Source organism: Piliocolobus tephrosceles, chromosome 7 (genome assembly GCF_002776525.5).
Source record: "Piliocolobus tephrosceles isolate RC106 chromosome 7, ASM277652v3, whole genome shotgun sequence".
NCBI classification, from domain to species: domain Eukaryota; kingdom Metazoa; phylum Chordata; class Mammalia; order Primates; family Cercopithecidae; genus Piliocolobus; species Piliocolobus tephrosceles.
Window position 1 is genome coordinate 40,083,135 of NC_045440.1, and position 21,467 is coordinate 40,104,601.

The 21,467-nt window shown below is 49.7% G+C and overlaps 1 protein-coding gene across 5 annotated transcripts in view; it reads right to left on the reverse strand.

The window, feature by feature from the left end:
• The window catches only part of ANK1 (ankyrin 1), a 143,319-nt gene that overhangs the window by 62,118 nt on the left and 59,734 nt on the right, over positions 1 to 21,467 (reverse strand). For 4 of the 5 annotated variants that reach the window (XM_023214478.1, XM_023214479.1, XM_023214477.1 and 1 more), the window contains exons 3-15: positions 18,782 to 18,880; positions 13,061 to 13,159; positions 12,405 to 12,503; positions 10,895 to 11,080; positions 9,641 to 9,739; positions 9,046 to 9,144; positions 8,636 to 8,734; positions 4,846 to 5,043; positions 3,286 to 3,384; positions 2,784 to 2,882; positions 2,137 to 2,235; positions 839 to 1,036; positions 163 to 261 (exon numbers count right to left, since the gene is read on the reverse strand). In XM_023214478.1, coding sequence (XP_023070246.1) covers positions 163 to 261; positions 839 to 1,036; positions 2,137 to 2,235; positions 2,784 to 2,882; positions 3,286 to 3,384; positions 4,846 to 5,043; positions 8,636 to 8,734; positions 9,046 to 9,144; positions 9,641 to 9,739; positions 10,895 to 11,080; positions 12,405 to 12,503; positions 13,061 to 13,159; positions 18,782 to 18,880 — 1,572 coding nt within the window. The remainder of the gene's footprint in view (positions 1 to 162; positions 262 to 838; positions 1,037 to 2,136; positions 2,236 to 2,783; positions 2,883 to 3,285; positions 3,385 to 4,845; positions 5,044 to 8,635; positions 8,735 to 9,045; positions 9,145 to 9,640; positions 9,740 to 10,894; positions 11,081 to 12,404; positions 12,504 to 13,060; positions 13,160 to 18,781; positions 18,881 to 21,467) is intronic. The other variant, XM_023214480.1, reaches the window with a different exon arrangement.

Here is a 21,467-nt window from a genome sequence, read left to right on the forward strand (position 1 = left end):
ACAAACAAAAAAAAAAAAAAAAAAAAAAAAAAAAAAAAAAAAGAAAAGAAAAAAAAAGGATGGACAACATAGGCAAGAGATGGAATCTGCAAGAGCTGAATTCCATCCTCTGTTCTTGCCTCTAACCTGAGAGCTGCAGGAGAGGGTGGGGTTCAAACTCACTTTTCCGGCAGCATTCGGGTGTGCGTCCCGCTCCAGCAGCAGCTCTGCCACCCGCACCTTCCCGTACTTGGCTGCCACGTGCAGAGGGGTAAATCCTTTCTGAGGAGAAACACAGGCCGTCAGGACATCGGGGCCCCAGGGCTGTCCTCTCTGGAGAAAGGGCCCACGGCAAAGGAGGCTGCCCCCCTCCGCTGGCATGGAGATGCCAATAAAAGCAAAGGCACAGCCATTTTTGAGCCCTCCAGGAGGCTGAAGACCTCAGGAGTGGGCAGGCATCCCTGCACTTACACACTCCTCTGGCGAGAGGGTCTCGACCACCTCGCAGTGGTAGTTGATTGCTGGCTAGCTGAGGGCAGGGTATGAGTCTTAATCCTTCTCATATCCCCAGAACCTGTCTGTGACTTGCCCAAAGCAGGTTTCGACTAATAATTGTGCCATGATAAATGGATGAAGGCTGGCTGGGCGTGTGAGAAGCTGTGATTGACCTCCCATTTTGGGGAAGGATGGAGACACATCGGGCTTGCAGGTGGCGGGCAGCCCCGAGTGTGATGACCCTTCCAGTTGCTTGCAGCATCACTGAGGTGACAAAGAGAACCAGGCACGAATTCCCCTCCAAGCCCCAGGCCTGGCTGAGTGAGCCTGTTGCTTCCTTAGACCGAGAGGAGGGAGGTTGTACCTTGGTCATGCAGGCCTGGGATGCTTCCTTTTCCAGAAGGGCCAGGACTGTTTCCACGTGGCCCTCACGGGCTGCGATGTGCAGGGGCGTGTGCCCAGCGGTGGTGGCCAGGTTGGGGTTGGCATTGTTTTCCAGCAGGAGCTTCACTATGTTTGTGTGGCCGATGCGAGCTGCACAGTGAAGTGGGGTCTGGTCATCCTGGACCCCGAAGCGAAAACAAAGAAGAAGAAATGCTGATGTTACCAAATCCAACTTTTCATCTTACAGAGAAGTAAGGCAGGGCCCAGAGAGGGCAAGTGACCTTCTCAAGGTCACACAGCTAAGAAGATGAAGAGTCAGGGTTTGAATCAAGTCTCTGAGTTACAGGAACCAATATGCTGTATCCTACTGAATCCTTACAACAGCTCTTCAAGTGAGCTGTTATTTCTACCTAATTTCGCAAAGACCCAGCCCTCCCATCTGTGAAATGGGAATAATAACGTCTACTTGCTAGGGCTCATCTGGGATCAAGCAGATAATGTACACGTTTCTGTGTTTGTGCATAAAAGGCACTCAATGCAGTGTGGTTGCTCATCCGTCTCCCATATCCTTTCTGAGAGGATGCGCTTGTCTTTCTGCTTGAACTCTACTTTGATTTTCTCTGTGCTGGGGTCAGGAGAGTCTCCACTGCTGACAGAGAATGAGGACTTTTCCATCCACACCCCCAGCTTCCTGCTTCTGAATGCTGCTATCGAGCTGCCTGGGCCAGGCCTTATGGGGCCCAGCTGGAGGCATCCCTCGAGGGCCCCAAACACAAATCACAGGCCTGACTCTAAGCAGAACCCATCGTGGCCTGTGGTTAGGAAGCCTGCTGTTGGCGGAGCGAGCAACTGGCAAACTCCACAGCTCTTCTCACTGCCTACTCCTCCAACCCCCGCAAAATGTGCTTACAGCAAGGGGAAACCCTCCAGTTTTAGATCAAGTAATTCTTGCCTGATTTTCGCTGGCAATGCTTTCTTCAAAAGGTTGCCCCCCTCCCTACACGGCAACTGTCGTCGTTAGCCCAGGACATACTCAGCCCAACCATGCACCTTGGACTTTCCTTATTTTAAAGAAATGTGGCTCTAATGCAAAAATATCCCTGGTCTTCTCAAACCCCCTGCAAAGCAGAATCGGAGCACGCGGAGTGACCTGATTGGGATGAAAAGCGATCCCCAGGCCACAGTACTGCAGCCCTGCCTGGAATGAGGATGGGTTCTCTGCACAGTGCTGGAACTGCTCACATCTGAAACCCTTCCCTTCCTGCCTTCACAACTCACCTTGGCCTTGGCGTTGACTTTGGCTTTGTTCTGGAGTAAATATTTGGCCACTTCCGTGTGCCCAGCTCTGGCTGCCATATGTAGCGGGGTCTCCACTTTCTATAAAATAACAAAATTGTAGAACTGTTCATACATGCCTGCTGTCCAAAACTGCACACACAGAGCTAGGAAGTGCAGCTTCGAGTGGCTTGGTGGGTTTCTGTCCAAGAGGTGGAGTTGCCCCAGCAGGCACTCTTTAGTCTGGTGTGTGTGCATGTGTGCATGCGCATGTATGTATGTGTGTGTGTGTGCACGTGTGCAGGTGCAGGCATGTATGTGAGTGCATGTGTGCATCTGTGTATTCTAGGTACACTTAAAAGCAAACCCCAGAGCTAATGAATATTCAAAAATGTAAATGTATTCCCAGTGAACACTTACAGACATTCCAAAATTATTGTCCAAAACAAAACCTCCAAGGTTTACGGATGTGTGAGAAATTTAATCCAGAAAGCGTCAGTACACAGGGATGTCCTTCCCCAGTCTGAAGCATTGGCTATTCTGGGAATTGTAGTTCTGTCCCCAGAGAAGAGGCCTGGGAGCACTGGTGAAAGCTGCCCTCTGAACTCTTGGTCTAGAGGAGCAAGTCCCTTGCCTGCCTGAGGGCTTACCACGTTGGAGACGTTGGGCGATGCTCCCCGCTGCAGGAGGTTCTTCACGATGGGAAGGTGCCCCATGAAAGAGGCCACGTGGAGAGGTGTCAGGCCAGACTGAAACAAACAAGGGCAGAGTGAGATAAGTGGGAGTCTTTCCGCTCCCCTGAAGAAGAGAGAACCTGACGGCATCTAATGCTTTCACAAATGGTTTTCCAAGAAAATGGAGTTATATGAGGTGGGTTTGCTTCCAAGAAAATGGTTGGAGAAAAATATTACCGTGGGCAAGTTGTGCCCACTCTTACAACTTGCAAAAATTGTGTCTGATCTTGGAAAGCTCCGTGAGACTTGACTCACGTTCCCTTGTCTTAGTCACCTCTAATTCATTCCTTCCAGCAGTCCAGACTTGCAGACACACACACCCCTGCAGCCACTCAAAGCTACAAAGAGCGACTCTTAGAGAAGGTGGGTCGGGGGAGACCATGGGCCTGCCCCCAGGCTCCTCTGCAGTCTCTCCTACCTCAGTGACCGCGTCAATCGAGGCTCCTGTCTTCAGCAGCAGCTCCATGACACGAACGTGGTTCTTTTTGCAGGCGATGTGTAAGGGGGTAAAGCCATTCTGCAGCCCACACAAAGGAAGACAGACAAGCAGGAGTTTACACACGGGCCCAAGGAACGCCCAGAAGACCACCTCGCTGCTCTAAAAGGCAGCTGCTGCCCAGGCCACCAGCAGATGCCCACAGACCAATCAATGAATTAATGCCAATTGATTAGTCTTACAATGTCAATTAATGCAAACCACATAACAGACAGGTGGCTCTCACTTGATGCACTAGATATGTTCCTGAATATGTTGTTTACAAACCTTTTTAAAAAATTTATTCACATTTTGGATGCACTAAAAGATCCTGCTGTTTAAAGTCCCCTAAGGGTAAATTTACAATAAAAGAGTACTTTTGTGAAGCAAATCATGTTCCCTCTTCCCTGAAACCACTGATCATTTTTAGTGAAATGGATTTCTGCTCTAAAGTGTGATGTACTCTGAATATAAACTCTGAAGGGCAGAAAAGTATGTTTGTTTTTATCTGTTTTTTCAGTGCTTTACCCACTTAAGGCAGTGGTTCTCAAATGTGGGAGGTGGTGGTGGGGGGTATCATTTGCATCTCACCGCCAAAACATGTGGCAATGTCTAGGGACATTTTTTATTGTCAACTAGGGAAGGAGAGCTATGAGTGCCTAGTGGATAGAGGCCTGGGATGCTGCTAAACATCCTACAACACACAGGACCACAAATATCGACCCAAATGTCAATAGTCCTGAGGCTGGGAAATCCCAACTCCCCTACAATAGCATGTGGCCTGCGGGCATTGCTCAGTGAAAGCTTTTTTGAGTGAGTGAGTGAGTGAGTGAGTGAGTGAATGAATGAGCCATGCTCTGCCATCCCTGGAGGATATCCTGCCCCTCAGTTCTGCTGCCCTGGGAAGGGGCAGAGAGGAGATGTGGTTACGGGCATGCTTAGTGCAAAGCTACAGCCCTACTGGATCCCCAGACCTCCCTGGGAGGCCCTGTCCTGGGAAGGAGGCAGAGGAACCACAGGAGGGATTTGCTCTGGGTCTGAGCTTCCCTTTACACGAGTGCCATGAGAACTGCAAGCCCCTCTGTAGACAAAGGATGCTCAGCTCCGGCCACCTCACTCATCGCCAAAGCAGCTCAGAAAGCCACGTAGCCCCTAAGGAATCACTCAGCTCCAGGCCTGACTCCAGTGGACAGGTGCCCCAAAACTGTATACCTACCACGCGGGACGCTTCCTGAGTCCGGTTTCCTGGGCCCAAACTCACGCCTGACCTCAGCCTGGTCACCAGGGGCAGGGGTCAATACCTAGCTGGGTGTGCAGTGGAGGGTGCAAGAGGGGTGCACACCAGGCCCCCACCATCCTGTGCTGTCACACCGTACTTCTCAGGCCTCGAATCCAGGGAGCTCTGGGCACCTGCCACCCTTCCCACAGGTCCAGCCATGCCTCTCTGGTCCTGTCCCGAGCCTGCCCTGACCCTCTGCACCTTCTCCAGCAGCCCCTACTCACCAGGGCTCTGGAGTTGGGTTTGGCCCCTTTATCCAGAAGGACCTTGGCCACCCTGTGGTGTCCGCAGTGGGCAGCCACGTGGAGTGGGGTCAGGTGGTCCAGGGTGATGTCGTCTATCTCTGCGTCGTATTGCAACAGGAGCCGGACACAGTCGAGGTGGTCTCCCTGAGCCGCCATGTGAATTGGGGACAGGCCGTTCTGGGTAAAGAGGAAAACACAAGCAATCACAAAGCCTTCTGGGGACCGAGCATGGAGATTCAGGACGACTCCAATGTCACTCCCTACTTCTTCCCTACACGATGCTTCCACAAGGCTCCGGAGGGAGCTTGGCTCACCCTGGCCTCCACACTTCTGCCAGTCTCTGACCACAGACATTCTCCTTTCCGCCTGGCCAAACCTTCAAAGCCATCTCCAGCAGGCCCACCTCTTCCACAAAGCCCTCCCTGACCACCCTAGACTCCAGCGGGCTTTCCTTATCTGCGCCATGCACTTGGACCTTATTCTCATATTTGCCCAATTACACTCATAGTTAACCGTTTAGGGGAGTGTATCTTTTCATCTTTTCTCTTTACTTATATGCCTCTTAAGATCAGTGACTGAGCCTAATATTTCTTCTTAAATGCCCCACAGTGCCCAGTAAATGCATGTAATACACATTGTGGTCCTTAAATTATGCAATTTTGACTAAATGAATGAATGAATGATGATAAAATAGAACTTGGATCTAAATCCCTCTGTTCCTTGTCCCTGTCAAATGCAGTTCAGTTAAAGAAAATTCATTAAGGATACTCATTTCTCAAACAGCAATTTGTTGAAAAAACATTAAAGAGAAAGGAGACTCACTCATTCATTCAGACATTAATTCAACACATACTTATCAAGTGATTAATGTGCTCCTGGTATAGGTTAAGCTCTGTGGAAACAGAAGAGAACAGACATAACCCCTGGCCCAAGGAAGCTTGTAAACAAACATAGTGGTATCTTTCAGTGCCCTGAGGTGGGATGAAAAATGATCAAAGCACAGAGGTGAGAATCAAACAGACGGCATCCTTGATGAAGGAGGGGCACTGGGAGGGAGGAGGTGAGGCCTGAACTAGGACTTGAAAGGAGCTGAATGGAAGTTCACCAGGAGGACCAAAGGGGAAGAACATCCTAGTGAAGGGAGCAGCATGTGCAACATCACAGAGGCAGCTACCCTAGGGGAACCCAGGGGCCTCCATGCAGTTCAACAGGCCAGGGCAAAGTGATGGCAAGCATGGAGGCAGGCTGGAGAGGAGCCTGGAGCTGCGCCAAGAAAGGCTAGGAGCTCAGGACTTGGGACTTCAGCTTTTCGAAAGTGGAAATGAGAGGATTTTCATCAAGGAAGACGCAAATCAGGTTCCATGACAGCAGATGTTACTGTTACGGGCTGAATTAGGTCCCACAAAATTCACATGCTGCAGTCTTAACCCCCAGGACCTCAGAATGTGACCTTGTTTGGAAACAGGGTCTTTGGGGATGTAATGAGCTAAAATGAGGTCATTAGTATGAGTTCTAATCTATGACTGGCGTCCTTAGAAACAGGCAGATTTGGACACCTGCACAGCAGGAAGATGCCACATGAAGATGAAGGCAGAGGTCAGCATGATGCTTCTATAAGCCAAGGAAACCAAAGATAGTGCTCAAACCACCAGAAGCTCGGGGAGAGACCTGGAAAAGATGCTCCCTCACAGCCTCAGAAGGAACCGACCCTGCCAGGCACTGTAGCTCACCCCTGTAATTACAGCACTTTGGGAGGCCGAGGTGGGCATATCACTTGAGGCCAGGAGTTTGAGACCAGCCTGGCCAACATGGTGAATCCCCATCTCTACCAAAAATACAAAAATTAGCCAGGTGAGGTGGCATGTACCTGCAAGCCCAGCTACTTGGGAGGCTGAGGCATGAGAATTGATTGAATCTGTGAGGCGGAGGTTGCAGTGAGTGGAGATCACACTCCTGCACTCCAGCCTGGGTGACTGAGTGAGATTTCATCACAAAAAAAAAAAAAAAAAAGGCCGGGCACAGTGGCTCATGCCTGTAATCCCAGCACTTTGGGAGGCTGAGGCGGGCGGATCACCTGAGGTCAGGAGTTCAAGACCAGCCTGGCTAACATGGCGAAACCCTGTCTCTACTAAAAATACAAAAATTTGCCAGGCATGGTGGTGCATGTCTGTAATCCTAGCTACTCGGGAGTCTGAGGCACAAGAATTGCTTGAACCCAGGAGGTGGAAGTTGCAGTGAGCCAAGATCATGTCACTGCACTCCAGCCTGGGTGACAGAGAGAGACTCTGTCACAAAAAAAATAAATAAATAAATAAACAACCAACCCTCCTGACACCTTGATCTTGACCCTCCAGCCTCTGGAAGTGTGAGACAGTAAGTTTCTGTTGTTTAAGCTACTCAACGTGTGGTTCTTTGTTAGGGTGGACTGAGCTAACTCAGTTAGTTACACTTGCATTTCAGAAAGGTTGTACCATAGTTTCCAATTGAAAAGTCACATATTCTCATATTCTCAGAAAATACTTATCATAAGCATTCCTTTCAGCCCCATTCTAATGATCTGGATAATAAAACAAAATATCTTAACTTCTGGTCATGTATTATGTTTAAATACAGCACTCCTGGAAAAATGTTGGGAATTTCCTGACCTAATAATCTAACTGATAGTAGCAATTCTACTTTCATTTAGCTGAGGAGTTTTACTGTTAGATATACTTTTGAAGACATTATCTCACATGGTCGTCCCAACAATCCTAGGAGAGAGGGCGGGGGCTCTCCAGATGAGGAAACTGAAACACAGAGAGGGCAAGACACATGTTCAGAGTCACACAGCAAATCAGCCAAGGATGGAGGGTTAAATGAGAAACTGCTTTAGTAGAGGACACCCTCATGCAACAGCACACACAGACACAAACAAGAGCCAGTGTGGGGACTATGAATCATGACCCAAATTAACGACAGCTCTACAGAACAGAACATGATAAAGTGTCGGGAATAAATCAGCTCTCACTGTATGGACTGAGCCATCACTTCATGACAGAACTGCTCATGGGAAACCTCCTGGGTAGCCGTGAGTGGGCCTGGCTTCTGCCTTGCTCTGCACTGACACAGCTCAATTCACGGGGCAGAGGGCCTGGAGCAGGCTCAGGCAGCTCTGTGTGGCTGACAGCTTTCTTCCCTGGAAGACTTAAGTCCTTGTGTTAGAACCACGTAACAAGCCTTTTCTCTGGCCTGTAATGGAGCCTGAGAAGAACTGTGTTCTTTTCTTTTTAACTTCGCTCCAGTCTGACCCAGGCTCTGAAGACTTCTCAGAGTACTTAGTGCCTGTCTTTTCTGGAGCTAGGAAGAGAGACATGGAGATTGATCTAGAGCAATAGTAGGCAAACTATACAACCTGTGGGTCAAATCTGCCCTGTCACCAGTGTTGGTCAATAACGTTTTATTAGAACATAGGCCCTAGTTTGCATATTGCCTATGGCTGCTTTTCTGCTACGTTGGCAGTGTTGAACCACTGCAACAGGGACCATGGCCTGCAAAGCCTAAAATTGTCTAATACCTGGTCCTTTAGATAAAAAGTGTGCCGACCCTGTTCTAGTTATGAATTAGAGCTACACTAAGGGCCTCCTATGTGACAGGCCTTGTAATAAATGTCAAAGGTACTATTCATTTAGTAGTATTAGCATTTCTGTTTTACAGAAACAGATTTGATGCCAGGTCTGTTGGACCTGGAGCCCTGCCTAAAAAATGCTCCTCACAGGAAGGAAGCACACACCTTGGTTTTGGCTTGGATTGGTGCCCCGTGGTCCAGCAGGATCTCTGAGATTCGCACGTGCCCATTTCGAGCTGCACAGTGGAGAGGTGTCAATTCGTCCTTTAAAAGACAGAGTCAAAAACAGAAAGCCCAAAAGGCAGCTATCAGAGGTCATTTGGAGAGAAGACCGCCTATGGCATCATCCCAGCCCACGCAAGTGCTGACGTTTCCTCAAGCACCAGCTCGACCTCAGCACAGTTTTACTACTGCCTCCCGCTGCACGCAGCACTGCCCAGAATACTGCTGCAGGCAGCTCCAGGAGGCTGCTGGTGCATCCCTAACTAGGTCACCAAGGGCCCGCTGCTCTGGGTGAGGTTCGTGAGCGGGGAACTCCCTCCCCCTGCCTGGCTGCGGAGCCTGCTGGCACCCACCTTGGTCTTGGTTTCTATCTGGGCTCCCCGATCCAGCAGCAGCCGCACCATGATCACGTTGCCCCTGCGGGAGGCGATGTGCAGGGGCGTGATGCCGTTCTAAAGGGAGGAAGCAGGACAGTCAGGGCGTGTCATCCTTCCCTGGAATGCAGCTGCTGTGCACCCGCTCCCCATGTCCCCAACCCCCAGCCCCCAGTCCTGCAATGGTGCTGTCAGGGCATTCCTAGCCTAAGACATTTTAAAACCTGTAAGGACCTGCCAACAGGATGGGTCATCCCACCACACCAGCCAAGCCCACGCCTCCCAGAGTCAACATAACAGACGGCAGGAAGGTCAGTTATTTGGAAATCACTCTCCGCCCTCCAGATTTCCCACTTCTTGGATGGGCAAATGGAATTTAGGGTTTTCTCAAGCAAAGCAGGTAGAAACTGGGGGGTGGATGGTCAGAAACCTGCCAGCAAGGAGGTCGAACACACAGCAGGGCTGTCTGACCCACAGGCACTTCTGTCACTGGGATGAAATCCATGGTGCCAAGGCAGGAGCCCCTGCTAGCCCCAAGCCCCCAGACAGTGAGGGCGCACCTGCCCCAGGTTACCTGTGGCGTGAAATTGACGCTGGCTCCCCTATTGAGGAGTAACTGGGCCACGTTGAGGTTCTCGTAGTGGGCCGCAATGTGCAGGGGCGTGAATCCCGTCTAGGGCACAACAGAGGGGGAGAAACTTGTCATATGTGATTTATTTCTATCTCAGAATCAGCCCTGGGATGCCCGAAACTCAGGTGGGGTGACAGGACTTTACAGACAAAGGAGATTCTGATGGGTGGGCACATTTGGTGAGGGGGTCAAGAGAGGCTCTGTGGTACTGTATTCGAAAGCTGGGTATCTACCCTGAGCAAACCGACTTTATGATATGCTAACCTCAGACTCTGTGGGCCCGTTCGTCAGAGTGATCACCGACAAAGAGATTTTCATTCATGAAAGAAAGTGTGATGGTGCCATGGTCTTTTTTTTTTTTCTTTTTTTCCCCCCTCCATTTAGACAGGGTCTCACTGTGTCACCCAGGCTGGAGTGCAGTATGACGTGATCACAGCTCACTTCAGCCTCGACCTCCTGGGCTCAAGCAATCTTCCCACCTAAGCCTCCCCAGTGCTGGGACTACAGGCGAACACCATCATGCCCAGCTAATTAAAAAAGAAATGTTAAGAGGTGGGGTCTCACTATGTTGTCCAGGCTGGTCTCCAACTCCTGGGCTCAAACCATCCTCCTGCCTCAGCCTCTGTCCATTGTCATCATTCTCTTCCAGAGCCTCAAGCCAGGCCTAACCCCACCCAGGTGTTTTCCAGACAAAACTCGGTGGATCTGGGGCCGGTGGAAGAGGGGAGGGGCTGGGTGCAGGAGGGGACTGTGAATAACTCCAGCAAATCCATTTCCACTAAAAGAGAACCAGCAGCCTCACCCTACAGACGGCAGATCAACAGTGCCTCCGAACACCGGAGAGCATGCCCAGGTGGCCCGACTCCTGCACGCCTCCTCCCTCCACTACCCGGCAGCCGGGGAGGAGAGATGAAGGAACATCAGTAAGGCCGCCTCCTGGCGTTTCAGGGTAACTCGCCCTGCCCGCCTGGACGCAGAGCACAACATCTGTTGCTCCAGATGACCTGGAGCAACAGGAACCACCCCTGCTGCCAGGGATTTAGAACGGGGCTGTCCAGGGGCCCTTCTGCGTCCTGGGATGGGGACGCTCCGTGAGCACGCTGGGGCTCCTGCTTGGGAAGTCGCAGGGCGTACTCGGTGCGCCCTGAGCCCATGGGCATCCGCGGCCCAGGGCTCCTCCCTCCCCCTCGCCCTCACCTTGGAAAGCACGTCCGGGTTGGGGTCATTCTGCAGCAGCACCGCAGCAGTGCGCGTGTCGTCGTTGCGGGCCGCGATGTGTAGGGCCGGGAGGCGCACCTTCCCCTTGGTGCCGTAGTTGATGAGGTGCGCGACGACGTTTTCGTGGCCCTGCTGCAGGGCCACCGCCAGAGGCGTGAACCCGTCCTGGCCAGAGGAGGAAAACGCTTTGCTCTGACTTGTCTGAACCTAGCTGCCCTTCACACAGGACACACCCTTGCCCCTCGGGCTCATGCTCCCAGCGGCGCCAGCCTGAGGGACCTCCCTCCACCAAAGCCCTCTTCATCCACCAAGTTCAGCCTAAATACCACCTCCTCCCTGAAGCCCTTCCTGCCTCCACTTCCTTTCTCTGCAATCTCACAGAACCTGCCAAATTTTTCTGTAGCATTCCTTTAGTTTTCCTTTATAATTTGCTTCCAGTTTGATTGGTTTTAAGAAACTTTTGACTGCTCGGATTCTTTGCCTGCTCCCCTTCTCACCCCATCTGCTGGTGCCAGGATAGTGCCTTGACAAAGCAGAACATTATTAACACTGACCAAAGGCCAGAGTCCACACCAGGCCCTGAGAATTCAATTGTGAGCTACTACTACTACTACTACTACTACTATTATTATTATTATTTTATTTTTGAGACAGGGTCTTGCTCTGTCACTCAGGCTGGAGTGCGGTGGTGCAATCATGGCTCACTGCAGCCTTGACCTCTTGGGCTCAAGTGATCCTCCCACTTCAGCCTCCCAAGTAGCTAGGAATCAGGCACACACCACCACACCCAGCTAATTTTCTTTTTCTGTAGAGACGGGGTCTTGCTGTGTTGCCCAGGCTGGTCTTGAATTCCTGGCCTCAAGTGATCCTTCCACCTCAGCCTCCCAAAGCAGTGGCATTACAGGCATGAGCCACTGTGCTTGGCCATGAGCTACTATTACTAATTCCCTCAGTTGTGGACATACTAAGGGGCGCAGGACCCCAGGAACTGATAAAACGGAATGATAACAAAGTCATGTCATTGAGCCATCCAAAGTTAAGAGTCAAGAGACTCCTTGGCTCTATCTAGTCCAATTTCATTATTTCACCAATGACAAGACTCAGGACCACAGCGAACGAGAATTGTCCAAGGGTGCATGGTGGTTTTGTGGCAAAAGCCTTTCTCATTAAGGCCCAATGCAAACTTGCCAACCACACACACACATGCTTTGCCTGCCCCTCCAGTCACAAGTATTGGCCATAGCGGGAATGACGCCCTCAAGTGTGACGTCGTTTCTTTGGTACGTGTCTGGGCCTTCTTCAAGACCCACAACTTTGTCATTATTCCCTTGCAGAACTCGACAGTGCTCAGGATTAGTGCAGCGACCTGAAGGTCATCTATCACTACATGGATGCACCCCAAGCCACACACCCAGGAAGGTGTCACTTGAAGCAAGGTTGTACACCTGGGAGACTTCCGGTGGTGACGACATTTTTCCAAGGTACTTACTTCCGTGGCTACGTTCTGGTTAGCTCCATTTTCCAGTAAAAACTTAACCACTTCCAAGTGGTTCTCTTGTGCTGCCATGTACAGGGGTGTAAAACCTTTCTGTAAACCAAGAGAGGACATCATTAGCATCCACCCGCAATGTAAGAAAGGCCGACACCAGCACAACGTCCTCTCACCTGGAGGACAGCACTCTCTTTATTCCATTTCCTCCCACCTGACCCCTCCTAAGGAAACTCATTGTCACGGTGACTGGCGTCCTGGGATTATTACAAAAGGCCACAGAGGGCTGTGCCTCCCCTCGCCACTGTAGGTCAATCTCTTCGGCTCACATACTCCTCATTGATTTCATCAATGCTGCACCCCATGCCTCATTCCTCCAGTCCTCCATTTCTCTCTCCACCTGGGCCATAACTGGACATATTATTTGGCTTAGGTCCACAACAGTTCAACCCCGTCATGCTTAGGATGTGCGGTCTATGCATGAGAAATAATAAAGGATGTCTTCACCACTGCTTGGAGACACGGTCCCGAGAAATCTAGGCCCTGCCCCACGGTGTGTCTGTTAACACAGCTGCCAGTGGACCCACGAGGGAGCAGGAAAGAGGAACCACGTGTGGAAAGGCAATACCCTCTAGTACAGACCAGAGAGCCATTACCTGCGACTGGGCATTGACGTTGGCACCATAGTTGACAAGCTCCCGGACCACCTCGTCCTGCCCGGCCAGGGCGGCGATGTGCAGGGCCGTGTTCCCCTTCTGAAACACACAGGGGAAGGGAACAGAGGCGGTTTCCCACTAGGCCTGCTACGGGACCAGCAAAGGTCTGTGGACAGGTGCTGCTTGAAGGACCCGGGGGCTTTCTCCATGCCCAAAAGGGGTAGAAAGGACACACGTGTGTGCTTGACCCCTCGCACATCCTGAAATCACACTGAAAGTACAGGGAGGAAAATCCTGCCTGTTGTCTATGAAAAACAATGCTGCAAGAGCCATAAAAAAGAAGGAAATCAGGTCTTCTGCAGTAACTCTGATGGAACTGGAGGCCAGTATCTTACATGAAGCAAATCAGAAACAGAAAGTCAAATACTGCATGTTCTCACTCGTAAGTATGAGCTACATAATGTGCACACATGGACATACAGAGGGTGGAGAGACACTGAAGACTTGGGGGGTGGGAGGTGGGGGCGATGAGAAATTATCCTTTGGGTGAGATGCCCACTATTTGGGTGATGGCCACACTAACAGCCCAGGCTTCACCACTACACAATGTATCCATGGAACAAAGCTGCCTTCGTACCCCCTCAATCTATAAAAAGAAAAACATTTAAAAAGAAGACCACCAGCATCGGCTGGTGTGATTGGAGTGGCGCAGGAAGGGGACAGATGACACTGAGAGGTGTGGTTGAAGGAGACTGCAGCCATGTCAAAAGAACTCCTTATTGTTATTATTATTATGTATCCATAATAATTAAAAATTACAAAATGTTTATAAAAGAAAAATAATACTGAAAGAAAAAAAGAGCCCCCGCCAACACACACAACTTCTGAACACCTAATCTGCTGTGTGGGTGCGGTGTCCTGTCCCCAGCAGACGGCACGTCGGTGTCCCTCAGGACACACACTGGAAGGCTTGTCAGCGAGCTGACCCTCCGCGGACCTGCAGCTCCGCTCAGCCTGCAACCCTGCAAGGCAACAAGCCCTCTGAGAGGCCCGGGAGCAATGGGAAAGGAGGCCGGCGGGTCCCTCAGGCCCACACCTTTGACACCGTCCCAGGGATACCCACAGACCACAAGCTGCAGTGGAGGGCACAAAGAGACGGTAGGCAGGAGAGTGAGGGAAGTATTGGACAGTAAAGGAAAGGGTCAGATCAACTCTATTATGTATGTAGGGAAGAGAGGAAAAATCAGAAAATAAACGGGGGTTAATAAATGGAATACAATCTGACCAAGAAAAATACAAAGAATATGCGACATACTAGTAGGCAAAATGTAACGAGTAATGGTTCACCAAATCGGAGAGGAGGAAAAAACTGGAGAGAATAAACACTGAAGGAAAACAAGGCATGTAACTGTTTTAAACTTCGTAAAAGATGAGAACCAACAGCAGAGACTGAGAAATAAGGCAGGTGCTGAGAAAGTACGTTGTTTTGTTTTTAGAATTGGAGCTCTCACTCTAACACCCAGGCTGGACCACAGTGGCACCATCATAGCTCACTGCAGCCTCCAACTCCTGGGCTCAAGCGATCCTCCCACCTCAGCCTCCCGTGTAGGTGGGACTAAGGTGTGTGCCACTGTGCCCAGCTAATTTTTAAAATTTTTGCAGAGACGGGCTCTCACTTTGTTGTCCAGGCTGGTCTCCCGTTTCAGCCTCTCAGAGCTCTGGGATTACAGGCATGGGCCTGAGAACATGAGTTTAATATTCTTAGGTTTTCTTGTCTGGATTCTTCTTGGATATTTAACAACAACTCACAGACAGGACCAGCAGCCTCCATCTGTTGCCAGGATACCCACAGCCTTCCAGCCAGGCTCCTGCCAGCCCCCGGGGGTCCTGGACCAGAATGTCAGCACTGCCTCTGGGGGTGGACTCCCCTGGGTGCCCTGCACCTGCGCCCCCATTCAGGGAGTTTGGGGGCGGGGGTGGGCAGGCTCCACTCCATGCTTCCGTCAAATAGGGCGAGTGCAGAAAATGCGTCCATGGTCAGACCCATCTGTCCCTGCACTACTTAAGGAGCAGAGATCTCAAACAACCTCGTTTTAGAGTTTAGACAGTATGTAGTTCTTTTTACTAAACTACATAATCGTTAACTAATCCATTTCAAGAAACTTAAGAACCGACAGGCAGGGACTTCGGACTCTGACCTTGCCCGGTGGCACCTGTCACCTGAAGGAAAAGCTTCCTCACTGAGATGGAAGGGAGCAGCCCGGGGCCCAGCCATGTGGCCCACCAGCCGCTGCTGACCCAGCTTTCCTGGGTCAGGGAGGCAGGCCCATGAGGCCACCCTGGGGGCTGGGAAGCAGCCCAGGTCTATTTCTTGTACTCTGCCTGGTAATTCAAGCATAAAGCCTGGGGCTGGGTACAGCAGCTCACATTCGTAATCCTGGCGCTTTGGGAGACCAAGGCAGGAGGATTGCTTGAGTCCAGGAGTTCAAGACCAGCCTGGGAAACAGTGAGATCCAGTCTCTCTGTCTTTTAAAAAAAAAAGGCATAAAACCGGTTTTTTGTTTTTGTTTTTGTTTTTAAAAGGCAGGCACTTCCCATTTGTTGCCTCCTGAAGTTGTCTTTTTGATTTCTCCTCAAGTTCTATTTGATGAAGAACAAAGTTCTTCCTCAAGTATCCATTGGAGAATAAATGCCAGATATGAAAGTCTTAAAATTCATTAATAATTTTTCATAGAAGTCCAAAGAGCCTCCATTGAGAGGCTTGGCACCTGCTGTACCAAATGGAGCAGGGCTGCCGGCACCAGAAACTTTTCTAGACACCAGGACGCTGAGCTCCAAGTAGCGTCTTCTGGGCTCCCATGGAAAAGAAGGAGGCATTGGGGGTCGTTTCATTCACTGGTCACACGCTTCCCGGGCATAAGCATAGCAGGCCTGGGCCAGCATGGAGGCACAGAGGCCACGGAGACATCAAGAGGCTCACGTCAAATGTTTCTTTCCATCTGACCCTTCCTGCCTGAATTCCAGTGATATGAGAGCTTTCCTTACCCCACGAGGAGGGGAAGGCCCCTCTGTTTGGGGGAGCTCATCAGTGGTGGAACCCTGGCTATGGATCTTGGTTCAAGCCAGCTGGGCCAAGGGCAGCATAAGTGAGGAATAAGAACACAGGGAAAATTCTGGAAGTGGATCTCCTTTCCCCTATCTATACACACACATTATGAGGCTCAAGAAGGCCCCTGGCCTAAGTCGTGGGAGTCACAGGAAAAGGGATTTGTGAGCCTCTGTTCCCTCTGCCCCTCCCTCAATATGAAAGAACATTGCCTCAAAGGAGCAGGAAAAATCACTTAGCTGTATTTTGCTCCACAAATACCCAATTTCTGTATTTTCAGGGGCTCACAGAGCTCAGAGCAGGGACGATGGTTGTATGGGTGCTGGGTGAATGCAAGCGGAAGGGGGAGAGGGACCCCGAGTGAGACAGCAGGCTTTTCTCCAGTGGAGATGAAAGCTGTCCCCGTTCATTAATAGCTTAGGTGCTGAGCTCCAGTCTTTAAGAGCTGGAGATAGGAGGATGGGGAGAGAATGCATTTGTTTTATGCTTTTAAAATTTCTAAGTATATTTTAGGAATCTAAATTGGTTTTGGCTTTTTACTCTTTTTCTTTTTTTTTGTTTTCATCTTTCTGCTGCCTGGGAGCCCCATCACCGTCCCCAATCTGTTGTGATTCTTCCCCAGCCCACGGTTTCAGTTCCACTTTTTTCCCCTCTCTCTCTGGATGGTATTCCAAAGCCACGTTGGCTTAGAAAATTTCTAAAAATAAAAAAGACACACCAAGTGTTCACTTGCAAAATCACAAACTGGGGAGGAGATTCGGAAATAGTCAAAGCACTGAAGCCTCGTGTTTCCGCAGCCCTTGAAGGCACGCCAGGGCAGGCGCTGCTCTGGCACACATGGGGCAGGTCAGACGGCACGCAGCTCGCAGCCAGGTACGTGGGAGTGTGCAGAGAAAATAATCTCATCCTTCATCCACACAAGAAGCAGGGTGGGAACAATCGGAATTTGACATAGAATTTGGGAAAAAAATACCCCATATCCAGTCAGAAAGAGCAACTCAGTTATTTTACCCAAAAGTGCAACAAGATCTTTTCACATTCAGGAAATGACATGAAAATTACAGAATTTTACCTGAGAGATGATTCTACCTTCATAATATTTTGGTAGTTCACTTCATAACCATAAATTATATCTGTTCTCTACATATTGTTCTTCTACATTCTCTGCTTGAGAGGCGGCAAACTGTTTGCTGCATGGAACTGAAATTGAGACTGTGTGTGAGAACATGTGTAATAAATACCAAATGGAAAATAAGAGGCTAGCGGGGAAAGAACTCCAGAAGAAAAACATGGGAAAGGAACAGAGGAGGGAGGAGAAGAAAAAACAAGAACTGGGGAGACAATACTTGAGTTAGCAAATGGAGATGATTTTTTGTTTCTTTTATTTTATTTACTTATTTTTGAGAGGGAGTCTGTCTCTGTCACCCAGGCTGGAGTGCAGTGGCATGATCTCAGCTCACCGCAACCTCCGCCTCCTGGATTCAAGCGATTCTTCTGCCTCAGCCTCCCGAATAGCTGTGATTTCAGGCCTGCGCCACCATGCCTGGCTAATTTTTGTATATTTAGTAGAGATGGGGTTTCGCCATGTTGGCTGGGCTGGTCTCAAACTCCTCACCTCAAGTGATCCTCCCGCCTCGGCCTCCCAAAGTGTTGGGATTACAGGCATGAGCCACTGTGCCCAGCCTGTTTGGTTTTATTTTTAATTGCTGGCTGCATCCTGTTTGATAAATAAGATGTGTGACAGGTAAAAAATGAAACTTATTTTGCAATCTGTAGATGTATCAATTTCATAACTCTGGGATTTCGGAAGTTGAGTCACTGGTGTTTATAATCTACTGAAATGGAGTGAAATACGTTACTGTGGATGCCTGATGTCGCCCCATGCCAAACGCCTCCTCGTGAAAGAGAATGCTGTTCCAGGTCATTAGCGAGGAGAGGAAATCAGTTTGGGGCTGAACAAGGAAGACTTGCTGGAGAAGGAAAAATGAAAGAGATCTGGATTCTTTTCTACAACCCTCAGCAACAACATGGTCACCAGTATTTATTGATTCCTTACTATAGGAATTAATAATCATTAATATATCCAGTAATCAATAAATAGATCCAATAAGCAGTAAATACATCCATCCAATAAATACATCCAGGCATTTGATGTATGCCATCTCACTTAATTTTCATACCAACCTGCAACTAAGCATTATAATCTCCATTTTACAGACAAAGCTGAGGCTTCACAGTGGCCAAGTAACTCGTCCCAGGTCACAGAGTGTGAAGTACGTCTGCTGGGATTCAACTCCAGGCACCTGACTGGCGCTTCCAGAGCCCTTGGACACTGAGTGAGAGTCCAGGACCCTGAGAAAGCATAAAGCAACCAGGAAAGGGCTCTAGTTTCAGATATATAACCTAGTGATGAGGATAAAGGCCCACTGAATCTTTCTGGAAACGGGGTCTGTTTCAGGCAGCTTCAGGGATTCAGAGAATCAGTAGAAAGTGATTGGAAGGATAAGAGAAATTCAGATGCATGCCTGAGTTCTCTCATGAAGGACTGGTTTCTAAGGAAGGACTCACAAACTTGAATTTTCAATGCAAAGCTCCCCACTCCCTGGGAGACATACCTTGGTTGTTGTTTCTAGAATGATTTCTTTGTGCAGAAGTTCAACCACCATTTTCACATGGCCTTCCTTAGAGGCCAGATGCAAGCCATTCAACCCATTCTGTAAAGAGCAGAGAGGCGGGAACGGGATGGTTAGTTAAATGGTGCATTCTGTAGGTCCCAGTGGGGGCCCAGGCCCCTTCCCAGCCCTGAGGTGTTCACAGCACTGGAGGGAAGGAGTGGAGGGTGTCTAGGGGTTGAAAAGAGCACAGGGCAGGGCCACCCGGCCTCCCCTTCACGCCTCAGGTCACAGCAGAGCAGAGGTGGAAAGGAAGGGCAAGAACTGGCCCACCACTCCCAGATGGGAATTACGCAGGAAGCTCTCACAAGACCCATGGTGACCTTGATATTCAGGTCGAGGCCACGCTTTAGGCAGCCCACTTAATTAAAATGATGTAGCTTCAACCCCTGGTTAATTTTCACAGCAGTGACCAGGAAAAGCAAAGTGGTAACACCAGTGCATCCTAAATGCTTGTAGAAATAGACATATGTTTGGTAAGATGTTAAACTGTGAAGCAAGCTCATATGAGAAATGAATACCACCAACCACCCAGCTGTAAGATTTCCTCAATAGAAAAATCAGTATTAAAATAGCCCCTTTGGCCCAGTACAGTAGCTCATGCCTGTAGCCCCAGCACTTTGGGAGGCTGAAGCAGCCTGGTTGTTTGAGCCCAGGATTTTGAGACCAGCCTGGGCAACATGGTAAAACCCTATCTCTACAAAAGAAAAAAAAAAAAAAAAAACCCACAGAAGTAGCCAGGTGTGGTGGTGTGTGCCTATAGTCCCAGCTACTCAGCGGGCTGAGGTGGGAGAATCATCTGAGCCCAGGAGTTTGAGGCTACAGTGAGCTGATATCCTGCTACTGCCCTCCAGCCTGGGTGACAGGGCCAGACCCTGTCTCAAAAATAAAAATAGATATAAAATATAAAATAGCCCTTTTGCCATCCCATAATTTCAAAGGTGACCAAAGAAGGCTGGCTGACAGTTAAGCTTTAGACAAAGCAAAAACAAACAAACAAACAAACAAATAAAACCATTTTCCCTGCCCAACACTTAGCCCACAAGAGCAGAACCAATTAAAATTTAACCAATTAAAGTTCCAGCTGCATCTGGTGAAGCTGCCACTGTGCTTTATGGAAGGCAGCCAAGCTCAGGTTTTATGTATCACTCTCATGCTTCCTGCTCTTCTGATCCTTGCCCTGAAAGGTCTTGAAACTTTCTGGCAAAAGCTGACATCAAGGAGTGCTACTCGGAGCCACAAATAAGTCTGAAAACATGAAGGAGCTGATCTTGGCTCCGTGTAGAAAATGATTTTAGGCAGCAAGCAAACTCCACCCCCTGCTTTTTTATTTTGTTCCTGTCCTCCTCCTTCCCCACTAGCAATTTTCCCCTCCTCTCCTGCTCCTCCTCCTGGCCTCCCGTTTTGATTAATTCTGTTCTATCTTGTTCCTTTCCAGAGGAGGCCTCAGAGCCACTGCAGGCTCCAGCTCATGAAATAGATTCTCGCCACCTAGACAGAGGGCTTGGTTTCTGCAGGTGTGATGTGTGGGGTCCCTGACTCACATGTCCCCAAATATCTCCGCAGTCCCACTCTGCATTCCTGAAATTCCAGCTCTCCCACTGTGTCAGGGCATCATTTTCAGGAGGTTCTTGTTCAAACACAAGTATTCTATATGGGAGTGGGAGTGCATTAGCCCATTCACAGATTAGGCAAATTGCTTTGCCATAACTAGCAGAGGAAAGTCACCCAAAGTCACGACAGGAGAATGGAAGGGGTCCAACGCTTCTTTTATGTAGGGGCCTTGGATGTTAGAGAAATGAGAGGGGGCTGCAAAGGGAACATTAACTACCTCCTATTTAGGTCAGGGCAGCCCTACACCCCCGCCTATCAGCACAACCAGCCTTGCCAGGGTGTGTGTGTAGGGAAGAGAGGGTGGTTCACCAAATATTTCCTCATGCAAACGCCTGAAAATGACCACCGGCCATTAGATTTCCTCCTCTTGCAGATTTTGCACACCATTCACTGAAGGGTCCAAAGCTGTGTGGATTCTTCTCACCCGGTGTGAATGAGTTTATCAGAGAAAGCTAGGTCAGAGCCAGTCTGGGTAATAGAGAGGGAGAAAGTGCTTGAGGGCCAAATGGGAATCCAGGAGAAGGGGAGAGAGCACTGGGCAGGCAGAAACCAGTTCCCCTCCCCTCGATTTGCAAGACAAATTCACTGCAAAGCAATTTGTTGAGTGACTAGTGTGCTAGTAGCCCGGAGTCACTCTTGATTCTGCCATCTTGCAACTCTTTTCTGGGGTTGGTGGGCAGGAAGGAGTCCCTGCTGCTTCTCAGAGCAGGGTGAGCTTTTTCAGGCAGCACACAGCATTTCTGCAAGCGCTCTTCCAACCCAGCGACAGCCTTATCTAGAAGCTTCCTGGTGCTGACAGCGGATGCCTTGTGATTGCTTGGGAACTGGGGTGGTGTTTGTGGCTGTGGGCACGGCTGGAGTGACAGTCCGGCAGCTGCCGCAGGCTGCTTACTGCGGGAAGCTGACTCGCAAAGCAGCCAGCCTTGACTTGGTGCTGACGGCTGAGGTTTTAGTGCTTACTTGGGCAGCACAGTCGCTCTGATGAGCATTTGTGGGTCCTGAATGCATCAAAGCC